Source organism: Trichomycterus rosablanca, chromosome 24 (assembly GCF_030014385.1).
Source record: "Trichomycterus rosablanca isolate fTriRos1 chromosome 24, fTriRos1.hap1, whole genome shotgun sequence".
NCBI classification, from domain to species: domain Eukaryota; kingdom Metazoa; phylum Chordata; class Actinopteri; order Siluriformes; family Trichomycteridae; genus Trichomycterus; species Trichomycterus rosablanca.
In genome coordinates, this window is record NC_086011.1 from 11058378 (window position 1) to 11074845 (window position 16468).

A 16468-nucleotide genomic window follows, 5' to 3' on the forward strand; every position below is an offset into this window, starting at 1 on the left:
GCCTGTGGAACCTGTCCTGGAAAACCGCTGTATGACTTTGGCCACCATGCTGTAGCTCAGTTTCAGGGTGTTAGCAATCTTCATATAGCCCAGGCCATCTTTGTGGAGAGCAACAATTCTATTTCTCACATCCTCAGAGAGTTCTTTGCCATGAGGTGCCATGTTGAATATCCAGTGGCCAGTATGAGAGAATTGTACCCAAAACACCAAATTTAACAGCCCTGCTCCCCATTTACACCTGGGACCTTGACACATGACACCAGGGAGGGACAACGACACATTTGGGCACAATTTGGACATGTTCACTGTGGGGTGTACTCACTTATGTTGCCAGCTATTTAGACATTAATGGCTGTGTGTTGAGTTATTTTCAGAAGACAGTAAATCTACACTGCTATACAAGTTGTACACTGACTACTCTAAGTTATATCCAAGTTTCATGTCTATAGTGTTGTCCCATGAAAAGATATAATGAAATATTTGCAGAAATGTGAATGGTGTACTCACTTTTGTGATACACTGTACATTAGGTAGAGCTTAAAAATTAAAAAAGGGACTTAAAACCCAAAAAGTAATATAAACATGAACAAGGGTGAGAAAGCACAGGAACATTGTATTATACAAAGAGAAACATGAAAAATTTTCTTTAAAATGTTTTTTTTTTTTTAATAATAAATAGAAATGTGTATTAGCAGCTACAGCTAAAAATGTGACAATTTTTCCTTTAAAAATTAAATGCCACAGCAGGACAAGTTTTTTGTGCATAATCAAGAGCTTCTCTCATTTCATTTGCAGTCAAAATGACCAATATGGACTTATAATAATGTAAAAAGCCACCATATTTCTCCATCCTATCGTAATCATTCTTTTATCAAATGACCACCGTTTGTCACTGGCTCCTGTCTTTGGCACTTTACAATGTAAGCTCTGAGCACAACACGAGTTGCACCTTGCAGAGCTCACTGAGCAGCCCAAATCAAGGAACATAGATTATCATTCCAATCTTCCAATCATCACCTCCTCTTTGCCAGCCTCGGATTCCAGATCTTCACAGTTCTGTCGCTGTGGAACAAGACAAAGCAATAAAGTGAGAAAACCTTAAAAAAAAAACACAGACAGCAAGAAAAAGAAAAGAAAGCCTTTAACAGGCTGACAGTAACTCCTACACAGAGCTAATACATGGTAGACACCAAACAAGAGAGCAATTCTCCAACGAAACACCGGCACTGTTAAACTATATGGTTAATCCTCTAAAAATTAGTTTGTGTGTTAGACAAATCATTGTGAACATGTGCATCAATTTATTATTATGTAATATTTTATTCCAACTTTGTAGCAACCATTTAGGGAAGTCTCTTTTTTTTTTTGTGTGTGATTGTGCCCTTGGGAGGACTATAAAGAAATGATTTGACCTATTTGGTGTGGAGAAAATCGAGTGGCCTTTACAGAGCCTTGATCTCAACTAAACCCCTTTGGGATAAACCAGCAAACCAGGTTTTATTTTGTTCCATTCTTCCTGCAAACACATCTTAAGATGTGCAACAGTACGGGGTCGTCATTGTTGCATTTTTCGTTTCATAATTCTCCACACATTCTCTATTAACCTCTTCTTTCACAGCCATGCCTTTGTAATGTGTGCAACATGTGGTTTTGCATTGTCTTGTTGAAAAATGCTGGACGTCCCTGGAAAATATGACGTCTTGAACACAGCATATGTTGCTCTAAGATCTCAATGTACTTTTTCTGAATTAATGCTGCCATCACAGAAATGTAAATTACCTTTGCCAAAAGCACTTGCCAAGGGCCCCATACCATTACAGACCCTGGCTTTTGGATAACAGTGTGGATGGTCCTTTTCGTCTTTGGTCCGGAAAACACGGCGTCCATTTTTAACAAAAAAGACCTGGAATGCTGATTCATCTGACCACAATACATGTTTCCACTGTGTGATGGCCCATCCTAGATGCCTCAAAGTCCAGCGAAGTCAACGCCACTTCTGGACATGATTAACATAAGGCTTCATTTTTGCACAGTAAAGTTTTAAATGACATTTGTGTAACTCCGTATTGTAGTGCTTGACAAAGGTTTGCCAAAGTAATCCCTTGCCCATGTGCTTATATCAGTTATTGTTGGGTGGCGGTTCTTAATGTAGTGCCGTCTGAGGAATCGAAGATCACGGGTGCTCAACTTAAGCTTGCATCCTTGGGCTTTATGCACTGAAATTCCTCCCGATTCCTTGAACCATTTAATGATATTATGCACTGTAGAGGTAGAATTATGCAAATCCCTTCCAATCTTTCTTTGAGGTACATTGTTTTTAAACATTCAATAATTTTCTCACGCATTTGTTGACAAACTGGAGATCCTCTGGCCATCTTTGCTCATCAAAGACTCAGCCTTTCCTGAATGCTGCTTTTTTTTTTTACCAAATCATGATTACAATCACATGTTGACATCACCTGTTTGGAATCACATCATTATTTAGTTTTTTCACATCATTACTAGCCCTATATTGCCCATGTCCCAACTTTTATGTTGGGATGTTATAAAACATCATTTATTTTTATCTAATTTTGCTTAGTGGATTTCTTGTCATGTGTTATGAACCCACAAAACAAGAAGGGGTCAATATCATAAAGGCGTTTGTCACCTAGATTTAAAATGTCACAATACATAAAACAAATGTAAAAATATATGTCTTAAAGTTAAGCCAAACACTAAACAATATAAACAATAATAAACAATATTTCTATAAAATGCACATAAGACCAATTCAGTCTTTTGCCATTCTTTGTGTAGGTTATTTATGTCATCCTATGGTTGGTAAGTGACATTTGAATAAGTTGGCAGTCAACCCTGTCAGTGAAGATTCGATTTTGCTTTGTTGGCCCCAATGTCTGCTGCCTGACCTGGTTTTTATGAACTACAGTCTTTAAAGGTGCACATGGAGATGAAGCAGCCAGAGCTCTATAGGTAGATGCAACTTTTGTTCATCTTATGAATAGTATTTTTTATTTAAAGTATTTTAAGCCAATATTTTGGAATAGTTCAAACTACATACAGTCTACATTAAATGCTGAATATTAAAACAATAGTCTTTATTCCACCTCCATTTTCCAACATCCCCTACGAGCTACTTCGCACATCGGTGCCTGTCTTGATTACCACCACAGTGGCAAGGCAGCGCAGACAGAGATAAGAGAGAAAGCAAAAGAGACAAGCAAGTCGGCATTCATGCTAGGCTAAAGCATTCCCAGAAAAGACCAGCTTTACCCACCCTGTTCGTAGCAAATACCCAGTCCTTTTCTAACACAGGATAAACAGCTGTGTATTGTTTTTCTTGGCTGAATGACAACACTCACAATGTGGCTATCATATTAGCGGCTAGACTATTTACTACTCAGATCTCTTAGCTGATTCCAGTAAAGACAGAGGCGCTGGTGTGTGTATATATGTAAGCAATACCTGGTTCCCATTACACTGTGCAGGCCTTATCTACTGAGAGAATTTAAAGTAGTAAAAACACTATCATCACATACTGAATTTCAACATGGTACCTAGGCTGCACCTCCGAACACAAGAAGGCCCTCCAACGCATCATCAAAACGGCACAGAGGATCTCTGGCTCAAAGCTTCCAACACTGGAAGACACCTACAGAACCTTCTTCAGCCGCAAAGCCACAAACTTCTGCAAAAATCAGGCCCACCCCAGGGCAAGTGCTAAAAAGCCGTATATGCTTGAATGATGAGATTAAAAACAGCTTTTACCCCAGTGCAATTTCACTACTGAACACAAAGCGTTCACTTACTTTCTAAGATAGTTGTACAGATCTCAGCCGTGTCTACACAAGTACACACCATATACAGTGTATCACAGAAGTGAGTACACCCCTCACATTTCTGCAGATATTTAAGTATATCTTTTCATGGGACAACACTGACAAAATGACACTTTGACACAATGAAAAGTAGTCTGTGTGCAGCTTATATAACAGTGTAAATTTATTCTTCCCTCAAAATAACTCAATATACAGCCATAAATGTCTAAACCACCGGCAACAAAAGTGAGTACACCCCTAAGAGACAACACCCCTAAATGTCCAAATTGAGCACTGCTTGTCATTTTCCCTCCAAAATGTCATGTGATTTGTTAGTGTTACTAGGTCTCAGGTGTGCATAGGGAGCAGGTGTGTTCAATTTAGTAGTACAGCTCTCACACTCTCTCATACTGGTCACTGAAAGTTCCAACATGGCACCTCATGGCAAAGAACTCTCTGAGGATCTTAAAAGACGAATTGTTGCGCTACATGAAGATGGCCAAGGCTACAAGAAGATGCCAACACCCTGAAACTGAGCTGCAGCACAGTGGCCAAGATCATCCAGCGTTTTAAAAGAGCAGGGTCCACTCAGAACAGACCTCGCGTTGGTCGTCCAAAGAAGCTGAGTGCACGTGCTCAGCGTCACATCCAACTGCTGTCTTTGAAAGATAGGCGCAGGAGTGCTGTCAGCATTGCTGCAGAGATTGAAAAGGTGGGGGGTCAGCCTGTCAGTGCTCAGACCATACGCCGCACACTACATCAAATTGGTCTGCATGGCTGTCACCCCAGAAGGAAGCCTCTTCTGAAGTCTCTACACAAGAAAGCCCTCAAACAGTTTGCTGAAGACATGTCAACAAAGGACATGGATTACTGGAACCATGTCCTATGGTCTGATGAGACCAAGATTAATTTGTTTGGTTCAGATGGTCTCAAGCATGTGTGGCGGCAATCAGGTGAGGAGTACAAAGATAAGTGTGTCATGCCTACAGTCAAGCATGGTGGTGGGAATGCCATGGTCTGGGGCTGCATGAGTGCAGCAGGTGTTGGGGAGTTACATTTCATTGAGGGACACATGAACTCCAATATGTACTGTGAAATACTGAAGCAGAGCATGATCCCCTCCCTACGGAAACTGGGTCGCAGGGCAGTGTTCCAGCATGATAATGACCCCAAACACACCTCTAAGACGACCACTGCTTTATTGAAGAGGCTGAGGGTAAAGGTGATGGACTGGCCAAGCATGTCTCCAGACCTAAACCCAATAGAACATCTTTGGGGCATCCTCAAGCGGAAGGTGGAGGAGCGCAAAGTCTCGAATATCCGCCAGCTCCGTGATGTCATCATGGAGGAGTGGAAAAGCATTCCAGTGGCAACCTGTGAAGCTCTGGTAAACTCCATGCCCAGGAGAGTTAAGGCAGTTCTGGGAAATAATGGTGGCCACACAAAATATTGACACTTCAGGAACTTTCACTAAGGGGTGTACTCACTTTTGTTGCCGGTGGTTTAGACATTAATGGCTGTATATTGAGTTATTTTGAGGGAAGAATAAATTTACACTGTTATATAAGCTGCACACAGACTACTTTTCATTGTGTCAAAGTGTCATTTTGTCAGTGTTGTCCCATGAAAAGATATACTTAAATATCTGCAGAAATGTGAGGGGTGTACTCACTTTTGTGATACACTGTATGTCTATGTTTTAATGTGCATGACATTCTACACACGTTTTATTATACACTACCTCCCTAAATGCAATAACATAATGCAAACACACACACAAACACAAAATGCAATATTTATTATTCTACCAGCTCAATAACTGTTCTGAGCAGTATCCATCCGACATTTCTCCTGGCACCAGACTCTTTATTATTCTCATGGTCACTTTATTTTTATATATATTTTTTACATAATTTACCATAATTAAGCATCTCAAGGCCTGCTCTGAGCAACATCTCATTGTACTTGGTGTATGGTGTGGTATGGTGACAATAAAGATATCCTATACTATCTTAAAAACGGAATTAGAGTTAATTCTCTTAAATCTTTATTTAACTGACAAAAGTAGAACCTATTTCCAATGTTTCACAAATTAGCTTAATTGCACTTAGAATTTAATGCCTGCGACACACTCAAAAAAAGGGGGGAGGCATGTTTAGCACTGTGTTATTTCAAATTTTTAATGGTTTGGGAACAGAGGACATAAATTGGTGCAGTTTTTAAAGGAATTTTTCTCCATTCTTGCTTGATACGAGACTTCAGCTGCTCAAAAATCTGTGGTTGTCTGTCCGATTTTCCTCTTCATGATGCACCATACATTTTCAATAGGAAATAGAAGTGGACTGCTGGCAGGCCAGTCAAGCACACACACTCTTTGTCTATAAAGCCACGCTGTGTGCATACAAAATGAGGCCTGACCTCCACATCAATGGTACCTTTACATATGCAAGTCACCCATGCCATGGGCACTGATGCACCCGCATACCATGGAAGTTGTTAGCTTTTGCTGGTAGCTAAATGGTCCCTCATCAACTTTGTCCGAGAAAACTTTGTCCTTTGTTTTTACTTAAAAAAAAACAAAAAACTGAAACATGGAGTGACCACACAACACCTTTCCACTGTCTGTTAGTCCATCTAAGATTAGCTTGGGCCCAGATAACTCAGAGGTCTTTCTGCATATAATTAATGTATGGCTTTCTGTTTGTGTAATAGAGTTTTAGGTTGCATTTCATGATGTAATGGTGGACTGTGTTGTAACAACAGTTTTCTGAAGTACTCCCAAACCCATGTGGCTATATTAATCATAGTAGCATGACAGTTTCTAACACAATGTCTAAAAGGTATTACACATTCAGTAATGGTTTCTGTTCTTGTCCTACAGACTGCGATTTATCCAGAGTTACTAAATCTTTTCTCAATATGATGTATTGTAGATGGTAAAAGACCTAAATTATTTGAAATCTTGCATTGAGAAATCTTCTTTTTGAACTGATGACCATTCTCTTATGAAGTCTGGAACAGAAATAGCCTTTGGTTGATCTTGTATACCCAATTATGATTCCCTCACCTGTTATTAATTCCAACTTTTATTAATGCCAACTTTTCTGGAGTGTATTGCAAGCATCATCATATTTACAAACTGCTATGCAATCACAATTATTTTACTATTTTATTGTATATACCAATGTTAAATAGTGGTCAATACAGGGTACAAAATATTATATATACCACATAATACAGTAAATATGGTAATAAGTAAATACATATAGCACAACAAAGAGAATTATGAACAGTACCCGATATCAGTCAATTTTGGAACAAAGCCTTCAGGCATCTGCTGAAAAGCTGAAAATGAAGTGAAACTTTACCTTTTAGCACAGCAGTGACTCGAAAAATTCCTCCAAATTAACAAAATAATTTTAATCAGAAAATAATTTTGGAATGGCCCAGCCAGAGCTCAGACCTGAATCGAATTGAAAAACTGTGGAGTGACCTAAAGAGTGCTGTGCACAGGAGATGCCCTCACAATCTAATGTTATGTGCTTTTGTAAGAAAGATTAGGTTTCCTTTTTAAGTTTTCTGTTGCCCAGCTTTCCAAAAGCCTGAATGTATCTCTCTTCCCCATTTTAGTGTCCAGGCTTCACATTCCTTTAATCTGACCATTACCACCATGCCAATTGGACTTTATAGGAGATAAGGCAGAGTCACAGAAAGGAAACAGAAAAAGAGAATACAACAGAAAAGAAAAAGAAAACAGTAAGACACAAATGAAAAAGCTGAAGAGAAAAGGCAGTACCAGAGAGCAGAGGCAAGAGGTGAAGGCTCAGAGGCTTAAGGGAGACTGGTGGCTCTGCCCTTGATTGCCAGAACACGACGGGGCAAACAGGGCGTGAGACCCGGCACATAACTCCATAACTTCACCCTACAATCACTGGACACACAATTACACAAATACAGATGGAGAAAAACAGAAAAAGGTAATGAAGTACAAAAGAAAGGAAAAAAGGTTTTAAAAAATAGAGTAAATAAATAAAAGATAAAAATAAAAAAGAAATTAAAGAATAAAAGATAAGAAACAGACAAAAACAAATACAAGTAAGAAAAAGAAAATTAAGGAAAACAAAAGGTTATTAAATAATTTAAAAACAGAAACAATAAAAATAATTATAATATTATAATAAAAATATAACAAAAACAGCAAATTAATAAATGATGAAATAAAATATTTAAGGAAAGATAAAAACAAAGTAATTAAGAAAATATTACATAAATTATACAATAAAGGTAATAATGAAAAAGATTAAGATAAAAAATTATTTAAATGAAGAGAAGAAATGGCAAAAAAGAAAGGAACAGAGACGGAGACAGAGAAATCAAGCACTGTTAGTATCAGGTTAGTAAAGATATTGAGAGAAACCCACTAAGGCAGGGACAGAAAAAATGACTTTACATTTTCATATTCAAACCCAGTTCAGCAGACAATGATCTAAAATGATGCAGACAACAGCAGTAGCGGACATGTTACATTTGTAGAGATTATTACATTTGCTGTCTGCAGCTTAATTTTAAGCTGGTGACATAGGTCAGAAATTTTTTTTTATAATGTAGTCTTGTACAAACCCCATTTCCACTTTCTAAAATACAAGAAAAACTGAACTCTGTACTATTCACCTAAACCTTTATTTAGAAGACAAAAACAAAACAAAGAAAAGATTTTCAGTGTTTTCAATGACTGCGTTTTATTTGTTAAATGTAAACAAATTTACAAATTGATGCCTGCAACACAATTAAAAAAACTGGGACAGAGGCATGATTACGACTGGCCCACATTATCTTTTCTTTTAATTATACTTTTTTAATTGTTTGGGAATTGCAGATACACTAATTGTTGCAGTTCTGCAAGTAGATTTTTTGCCTATTCTTGCTCTATACAAGACTTGAGCTGCTGAACAGTTCATGGTCACTGTTGTGTGATTTTACTCTTTATTTACTCTTTTTTCACTATTTATTGTCAATAGGAAACAGATCTAGACTGCAGGCAGGCCAGTCAAGAACTCACAACTCTATGACTTTCTCTTTGCATAATACAGTTTTAGGTTGTATTTCTTAATGCTGTAGCTGACTGTGTAAAGTGACAATGATTTTCCAATGTACTCCTGAGCCCACATGGCTATGTCCATCATGGTAGCATGATGGTTTCTTAAACAGTACTGCCTGAGGGCTCGATGGTCATACACGTTCCGTATTGACATTTTTTTTTACTCCCTAAATCTTTTCATGATTTTGAACTGTAGATGGTAAAAGACCTACAGAAAACTTTGTATTTGAACTGACTGACAATTCTCTCACAAAGTGGTGAACCTTAATAATCTCACCTGTTATCAGTTAAACTGCTAAGTGTGGAACCATCCAGAACAGTGTTCTTGTATAACTTTGCACATTGTAGGCATCAACTTCTAATGCTTTTCTATTGTTTTATATTTACAAAATACAATTAGGTTTCCCAGTAAAACACTGAAAATGTTTTCTTTGTTCAATAAGTTAAATAAAACCTTGAGCAATTTAACAAATTACAGTTTTTAATTTTTGTTGCATTTTAGGAAGTGCCTAAAATCAGTTAATTAATTAATTACAACTAAATCTCATTCTTTTATTTATACAGAGGATTCAGAAAGTAATCAGTCCTCTGGTGTTTTTAGTACTGTGAATTTGATTTTGAATAAAAAAAAAATGGCCTTTTTACTGATCACTTTTACTTAATTACCCATAATGACGTAGCGAAAACATTTTCAAAATTTTGCCAATACTGCTCTAATTTAGCCACACTGGAGGTCTGGTAAACATTAAAACTGCCAGTGATTTTAATAGGATTTAAGTTAAGACCACTAATGTGAAAGTTAAGTTCCACCAATGCTTTGGAACAGTGTCTTCTTGTATATACACAATAAAGCCAAAAGCATTTGGGCACCTGATCATGGGCTTGTTGGAAATCCAATTTCAGCAAACAAACATATGGTATTAAAATAGAGTGACCTCTATGTGATCCTTTTAGCTATAACAACCGCCACTTTTCTATGAAGGCATCTTAGAAGACATTGAAGTATGCATGTGGGAATTTGTTCCCATTTAGTCAAAAAAGCATTTGTATGACTGGGCAATGACGTTGGTCAAGAAAGCCTCAACTGATGTTTCAGTTCATTCCAAAGCTGTTCAGTGGAGCTGAGGTCAGGAGTTTTTTTAAACAAAGTTTTTCTTATGTCTTCTTATGACCCTGCTTTGTGCACAAGGGCACAGTCATGCTGAGCCTTCCCTAAACTGTTGCTACAAAGTTGAAAGCATATAATTGGTCAGTCACTTTGTATTTATGATAACATTTTTCCCCCTCACTAAATTTGATTTGAAAAGCTTCACCAAAGAACTAAGGCACTGCAGTCAAGTCATGTTTTTAATCAGTGTACACTTTCATTTAAAATAGCTAAGTTAGTCCACAGAAAAGCTATTGTTTAATCACATTTATTTACATTAATATTTCTCATATTAAAGCTTCAATTAAATTTGTTTTTTTGTTTTTCTTCAATTAAATTTGTTTTTCAATTAAATTTGTAATTTTATTTAAGACACTGTCATTTTAAAGTTGGGAAGATTTTATACTTGCTAAACACAAAGAATGTTTAAAGGACATGCACATGATATAGGAAATTTTATATAAAAAAAACAAACAAAAAAAAAAACCTCTTTATGAAGGTAATACATTAATAATGGTATAAATATTTTCTTGTGGTGTTGTAAGTACCACAGCAGTACTCTGGTGAACAATTTTCTCCCGTAAGATGTGATTTTTTCAGCCTAAATGCAAAAGGGATATTATTTAAATAAAAAAACCAAATGAACATAATTTCCATGATCTAAAATGAGACTGTCTAAAAAACCAAGTACTTATAACTATATATTACTTGAAAATAAATGCACTATATTGCTAAAGGTATGTGAACATACCACCTAATTATTGAGTTTAGGTTTTTTAGTAGCACCCATTAGCAGTTGTATACAATCAATTATATAAAATAAATGTTTTTTTTTTTTTTAAGTGTTACCTTTCTCACCCTCTTTGCAAAACACTTACCGTTAATGTTATTTTTATTATTATTGTTATTATTATTATTATTGCATAACATACCTGGAGGCAGTAAAGATCTGTTTGGAGTTGGTGCAGATTGCATTAATCGGGCTGTCATGACCCTTGATCTCTCCAATAGGTGTGAAGTTGTCCACGTTCCACACCTTCAGCATGCCTGCCCGGCAGGCACTCAGCAGCATGGGTCGCCCAGGTACATAGGCCAGTGCGCACACCCAGTCCTTATGGGCATTTGGGATTTGCTGTAAAACAATTTACTGCTTAGATCGAAAGATTTACAACTAATAACAACAATATTTTTAAAAAAAAGGTCATTCCTAGTGAGCATACAATGAGAACTGTCTTAATGGCACTGTTTACATTGATTAATCGGTAAACACCTGTTCTTCATTTAAAAGCTTACATCAAGTGTGCATCAAAAACATCTGTGCATGCTACACAAACTGTACTGTTAACATAAATATAAGTAGCAGCAATAGTGAGACTGGTAAGAAATGAATCCCCTTTTTTGTGTATGATATAAACCCATATTGATTAAAATGTACTGTTGTTAGAATTGTAAGCAGCAAAATCATTCTTTTTAATGATAAAATCACTTCATCTAGCAGTCAAAAATGGATTTGGTAGATACATAATAAATAGTCTGGTCTGGTAATATTTTAAGAAAACAGAAAACAGTATTTTTTAGTTAGCGAAACATGTGTTTATATGCATTACATGGCCAAATGTGTATGTGGACACCTGATCATAAGGTGGCTAAAATCTGAATTAAATGTTATGGGCATCAAAATAAAGTCTGTGCGGGTTTTGTTTACATATACTAAGTAGCTGATTGGCCTAATAATTAAAAGTCAGTATGAACAGTATAAATCCAATATATTTTATGTTATGTCTGGTCAACTTCTGTTAATATATGTTCATTCCTGCATTTCAGGCCTGCAACATATTTCAGAAAAAGTTGGAATGGGGCCAATATAGGGCTAGTAAAAACGTGATGTGATTTCAAACAAGTGATGTCAACAAACAGGTGATTGTTGACAATGATTTGCATATTTCTTCCTCTGTAGTGCATAATATCAATAAACTATTCAAGAAGTATGGAGGAATTTCAGTGCATAAAAAGAGTGCAAGCCAAAGCTGAACACCTGTGATCTATGACCTCTCGGATGGCACTGAGTCAGGAACCGTCCACAAGCCAGGATCTGTCATGGTATGGGGTTTTGTCAGTTTATTTATTTATTTATTTACCAGGATTTTAACGTCATATTTTACACTTTGGTTACATTCATGACAAAACAAGTAGTTATGTGTTACACAAGATTCATCAGTTCACAAGTTTAATGTCAAACACAGTCATGGACAATTTTGTAGCTCCAATTCACCTCACTCGCATGTTTTTGGACTGTGGGAGGAAACCGGAGCTCACAGAGAAAACCCACACAGACACGGGAAGAACATGCAAACTCCACACAGAAAAGACCTGGACCACCCCACCTGGGGATTGAACCCAGGACGTTTTTGCTGTGAGGTGACAGTGATAATCGCTAAGCCACCGTGTCGCCCTGGATTTTGTCAGTACCCTTGGCAAAGATTATTTACACTTTTGTGATGCCAGCATTAATACAGAAAAGTACATTGACATTGCTTTAAAGTACACTGAGAATGCTTTACCTTCCCAACTTTTTTGAATGTGTTGCAGGAATAGATGTAAATTAACAAATCAAATGAAGTTGACCAGACAAAACATGAAATATCTCCAGTTCTCATAGTCCGCAATAAAATAGAAGTCAAAGTAAATGTAAGAAACACTAAATTTTTATTTGGATTTTCTACCCTGTCCCAACGATTTTCTAATTTGGGGCTGTATTACTGATTTTGTACACCTGCAATAGGTGTGAGTAAAATACCTGAACTTAATGTATAGAAAGGATGTCGACATACTTTTGGTCATATAGTGTCTGTAAAAGCTTTTTCCATAAAAAAACAGTCATTATAAGAGGTGGCTAGAGTATTTAAAATAGGGCTGTCGATTAAAATTTTAATCACCATTAAAAAATTCATCAAGATTAAAATTTGTAATCAACGGTGTTTTATTGAGCTGTGTTTGTGCCACTTTAAACATACGTCACTGTGGTAATTTGTGCTGCTTTAACACAGTAACATTGTGTTTATACTGTATAGCGATAACACGGGTCTTTTCCAGTTTGCGTCATGAGTTACAAATTACTCTAGCTCAGACCTGGGCATTGTACGCCCACATCCGGCCTGCGAGCCATCCCTAACCGGCCCTCATGAGGTCAGTGGCATTTAAAAATCAGATGTAAATAAATGTACATCACACATGCCATATAACAGGATTGTTTTTATTTTGACGGGAGCGCTATTTCTTAAAATTTCCGCAAGTTTGGATTTACGTGTGTGTTTTACGTGTGTTTTACGTGTGTGTTTTACATCTCGGGTGTTTTCAGCTTCACCGTAATGCGTCGGCGAACAGAACTGAGTGCGACTGACAGAGACGATAAAGTTTTTAACAACACATGAACTTCAAAAGTCAGGTGTAAAGCTGGTTAAGGATCACAATTTAAATCTAGGGTTTATATCGCCGTTACGGTACTAAACACAGAAATACAAGAACTTGAACGATGCAGAGTGTCACATCTGAAGCTTCGCTAACTAAACTGCAAACCAGCACGGATTTTTTATAAAGTTTTACACATCCAGGACTGGAGCAGTTAAGATCAGGTTTGTGATATCCAAATAGAACTTTGTGTAAAGTTAATGCACATTTTGTTCATATTTGTTTTCAAGAAAGTTGATTAAATAGTAAAATAATGATGTTTTTACTCTGCCTGCTTTTCATTTTCTAACTGTAACATCTACTTTTAACAGTAATAGCTTATCAGAACTGTAAACCAGGCCCTCCACAACAGAAACAGTTTCTTATGTGGCCCCTTGGAAAATGTAATTGCCCACCCCTGCTCTAGCTGCTGCTGTAAAATAATAAAAATGTGTATAACTGTTTAAATTTTGCTTAGTTATTTTTGCATGCGAATAATCGCGATTAATTTGGTACTTTAATCGCGATTAATCTTGATTCAAAAATGTAATCGTGTGACAGCCCTAATTTAAAAAAGATAATTAACTGTAGCAGTAGTAAAGATAAGAATACCTGAATCAGTTCCTGCTGTGCCAGATCCCACTTCTTTATGCCGTTATCACGAGAACCACTAAACAACACATCTCCGTGGACGGACAGGCACTCAATTCCGTCATAGTGAGGCGGCTCAAAGTTGTGAGCTGGGCCAATGTTGCCCTGCATGCCTTCTGTAGCATCAAAAACCTGTTAAAATTCACAAATACCTGGTCAACTTCTACGCATGTTGATTATATGATGTCAGAGAATTGTTTTTGACAGATCACAGGGGAGGTGTTTTGTTTTGGGTCTCAGTTTAAAAATTATTTTCGGTTTCCACCTACTTTTGGCCAAATAGTATTGGCCTATTTCATTCATTTTTTGCTCTTTTAAATTAGAGGATATAATTTAGGATATTTTGTATTTTACTGAAGTAAATATATGTGAGACAGATACCATATATACAGTGCCTTGCAAAAGTATTCAGCCCCCTTGAACTTTTCAACCTTTTGCCACATTTCAGGCTTCAAACATAACGATATGAAATTGTAATTTTTTGTGAAGAATCAACAACAAGTGGGACACAATCGTGAAGTAGAACGAAATGTATTGGATATTTTAAACTTTTTGAAAAGAGTTCTGTTTAAAGCGCAGAGAGCATCATGAAGACCAAGGAACACACCAGGCAGGTCCGAGATACTGTTGTGGAGAAGTTTAAAGCCGGATTTGGATACAAAAAGATTTCCCAAGCTTTAAACATCTCAAGGAGCACTGTGCAAGCGATCATATTGAAATGGAAGGAGTATCAGACCACTGCAAATCTACCAAGACCCGGCCGTCCCTCTAAACTTTCAGCTCAAACAAGGAGAAGACTGATCAGAGATGCAGCCATGCAGGCCCATGATCACTCTGAATGAACTGCAGAGATCTACAGCTGAGGTGGGAGACTCTGTCCATAGGACACAATCAGTCGTACACTGCACAAATCTGGCCTTTATGGAAGAGTGGCAAGAAGAAAGCCATTTCTCAAAGATATCTATAAAAAGTCACCTGGGAGACACACCAAACATGTGGAAGAAGGTCCTCTGGTCAGATGAAACCAAAATCGAACTTTTTGGCCACAATGCAAAACGTTATGTTTGGCGTAAAAGCAACACAGCTCATCACCCTGAACACACCATCCCCACTGTCAAACATGGTGGTGGCAGCATCATGGTTTGGGCCTGCTTTTCTTCAGCAGGGACAGGGAAGATGGTTAAAATTGATGGGAAGATGGATGGAGCCAAATACAGGACCATTCTGGAAGAAAACCTGTTGCAGTCTGCAAAAGACCTGAGACTGGGACGGAGATTTATCTTCCAACAAGACAATGATCCAAAACATAAAGCAAAATCTACAATGGAATGGTTCACAAATAAACGTATCCAGGTGTTAGAATGGCCAAGTCAAAGTCCAGACCTGAATCCCATCGAGAATCTGTGGAAAGAGCTGAAAACTGCTGTTCACAAACGCTCTCCATCCAACCTCACTGAGCTCGAGCTGTTTTGCAAGGAAGAATGGGCAAAAATTACTGTCTCTCGATGTGCAAAACTGATAGAGACATACCCCAAGCGACTTGCAGCTGTAATCGCAGCAAAAGGTGGCGCTACAAAGTATTAACGCAAGGGGGCTGAATAATATTGCACGCCCCACTTTTCAGTTTTTTATTTCTAAAAAAAGTTTAAAATATCCAATAAATTTCGTTCCACTTCACGATTGTGTCCCACTTGTTGTTGATTCTTCACAAAAAATTACAATTTCATATCGTTATGTTTGAAGCCTGAAATGTGGCAAAAGGTTGAAAAGTTCAAGGGGGCTGAATACTTTTGCAAGGCACTGTATGTGTTTCTCCATGATTTTCTTAGGTGGGGTGCATGTTTGGCAAATCGGTGCATCATCTTCAGTCAGAAGGTGTCTATGTGTAAACATCTAGTACAGACGGACTGGTTCAGTCAGCTGGGAGGTAGTGCTTGTTTTCTGTTTAAGACTGGAGAGACTTTGTGTCATTTATTATGTAATTGGTTGTTCCAGTTCTCTTGCCATTTGGTTTTAAGTATGTCTTTATTGTGAGAACATTATTCAAGGATGGGACATGGTAATTTCTTTTACTGCAGAATTTCTTGCAAGTCTATCGACTTGCTCATTGCCTGTGAGTGCACAGTGTCTAAAAACTCAGCTGTTGCAAAAACTTTAGCAACTATGGTGTTGTCCGTTTTTTTGTAGGCTTCCATGAGAGATTCCATGATTTGTAGGCAGAATTTAAAATCTGAACAGATTAAGAAGTTATAGGGAGTTTCACAGATTTACAGCAAGTTGTAGGGATCAACATTTGTGGAGTGGGTG

General features: G+C 37.4%; 1 protein-coding gene across 1 annotated transcript in view; it reads right to left on the bottom strand.

Moving 5' to 3' along the window:
• Window positions 1-7154: 7154 nt before the first annotated feature.
• kif21b (kinesin family member 21B) overlaps window positions 7155-16468 on the bottom strand; it is a 113000-nt gene continuing 103686 nt past the window's right edge. The window contains exons 32-34 of the mRNA XM_062987099.1: window positions 14123-14293; window positions 10996-11195; window positions 7155-7749 (exon numbers count right to left, since the gene is read on the bottom strand). Coding sequence (XP_062843169.1) covers window positions 7650-7749; window positions 10996-11195; window positions 14123-14293 — 471 coding nt within the window. The 3' untranslated portion in view covers window positions 7155-7649. The remainder of the gene's footprint in view (window positions 7750-10995; window positions 11196-14122; window positions 14294-16468) is intronic.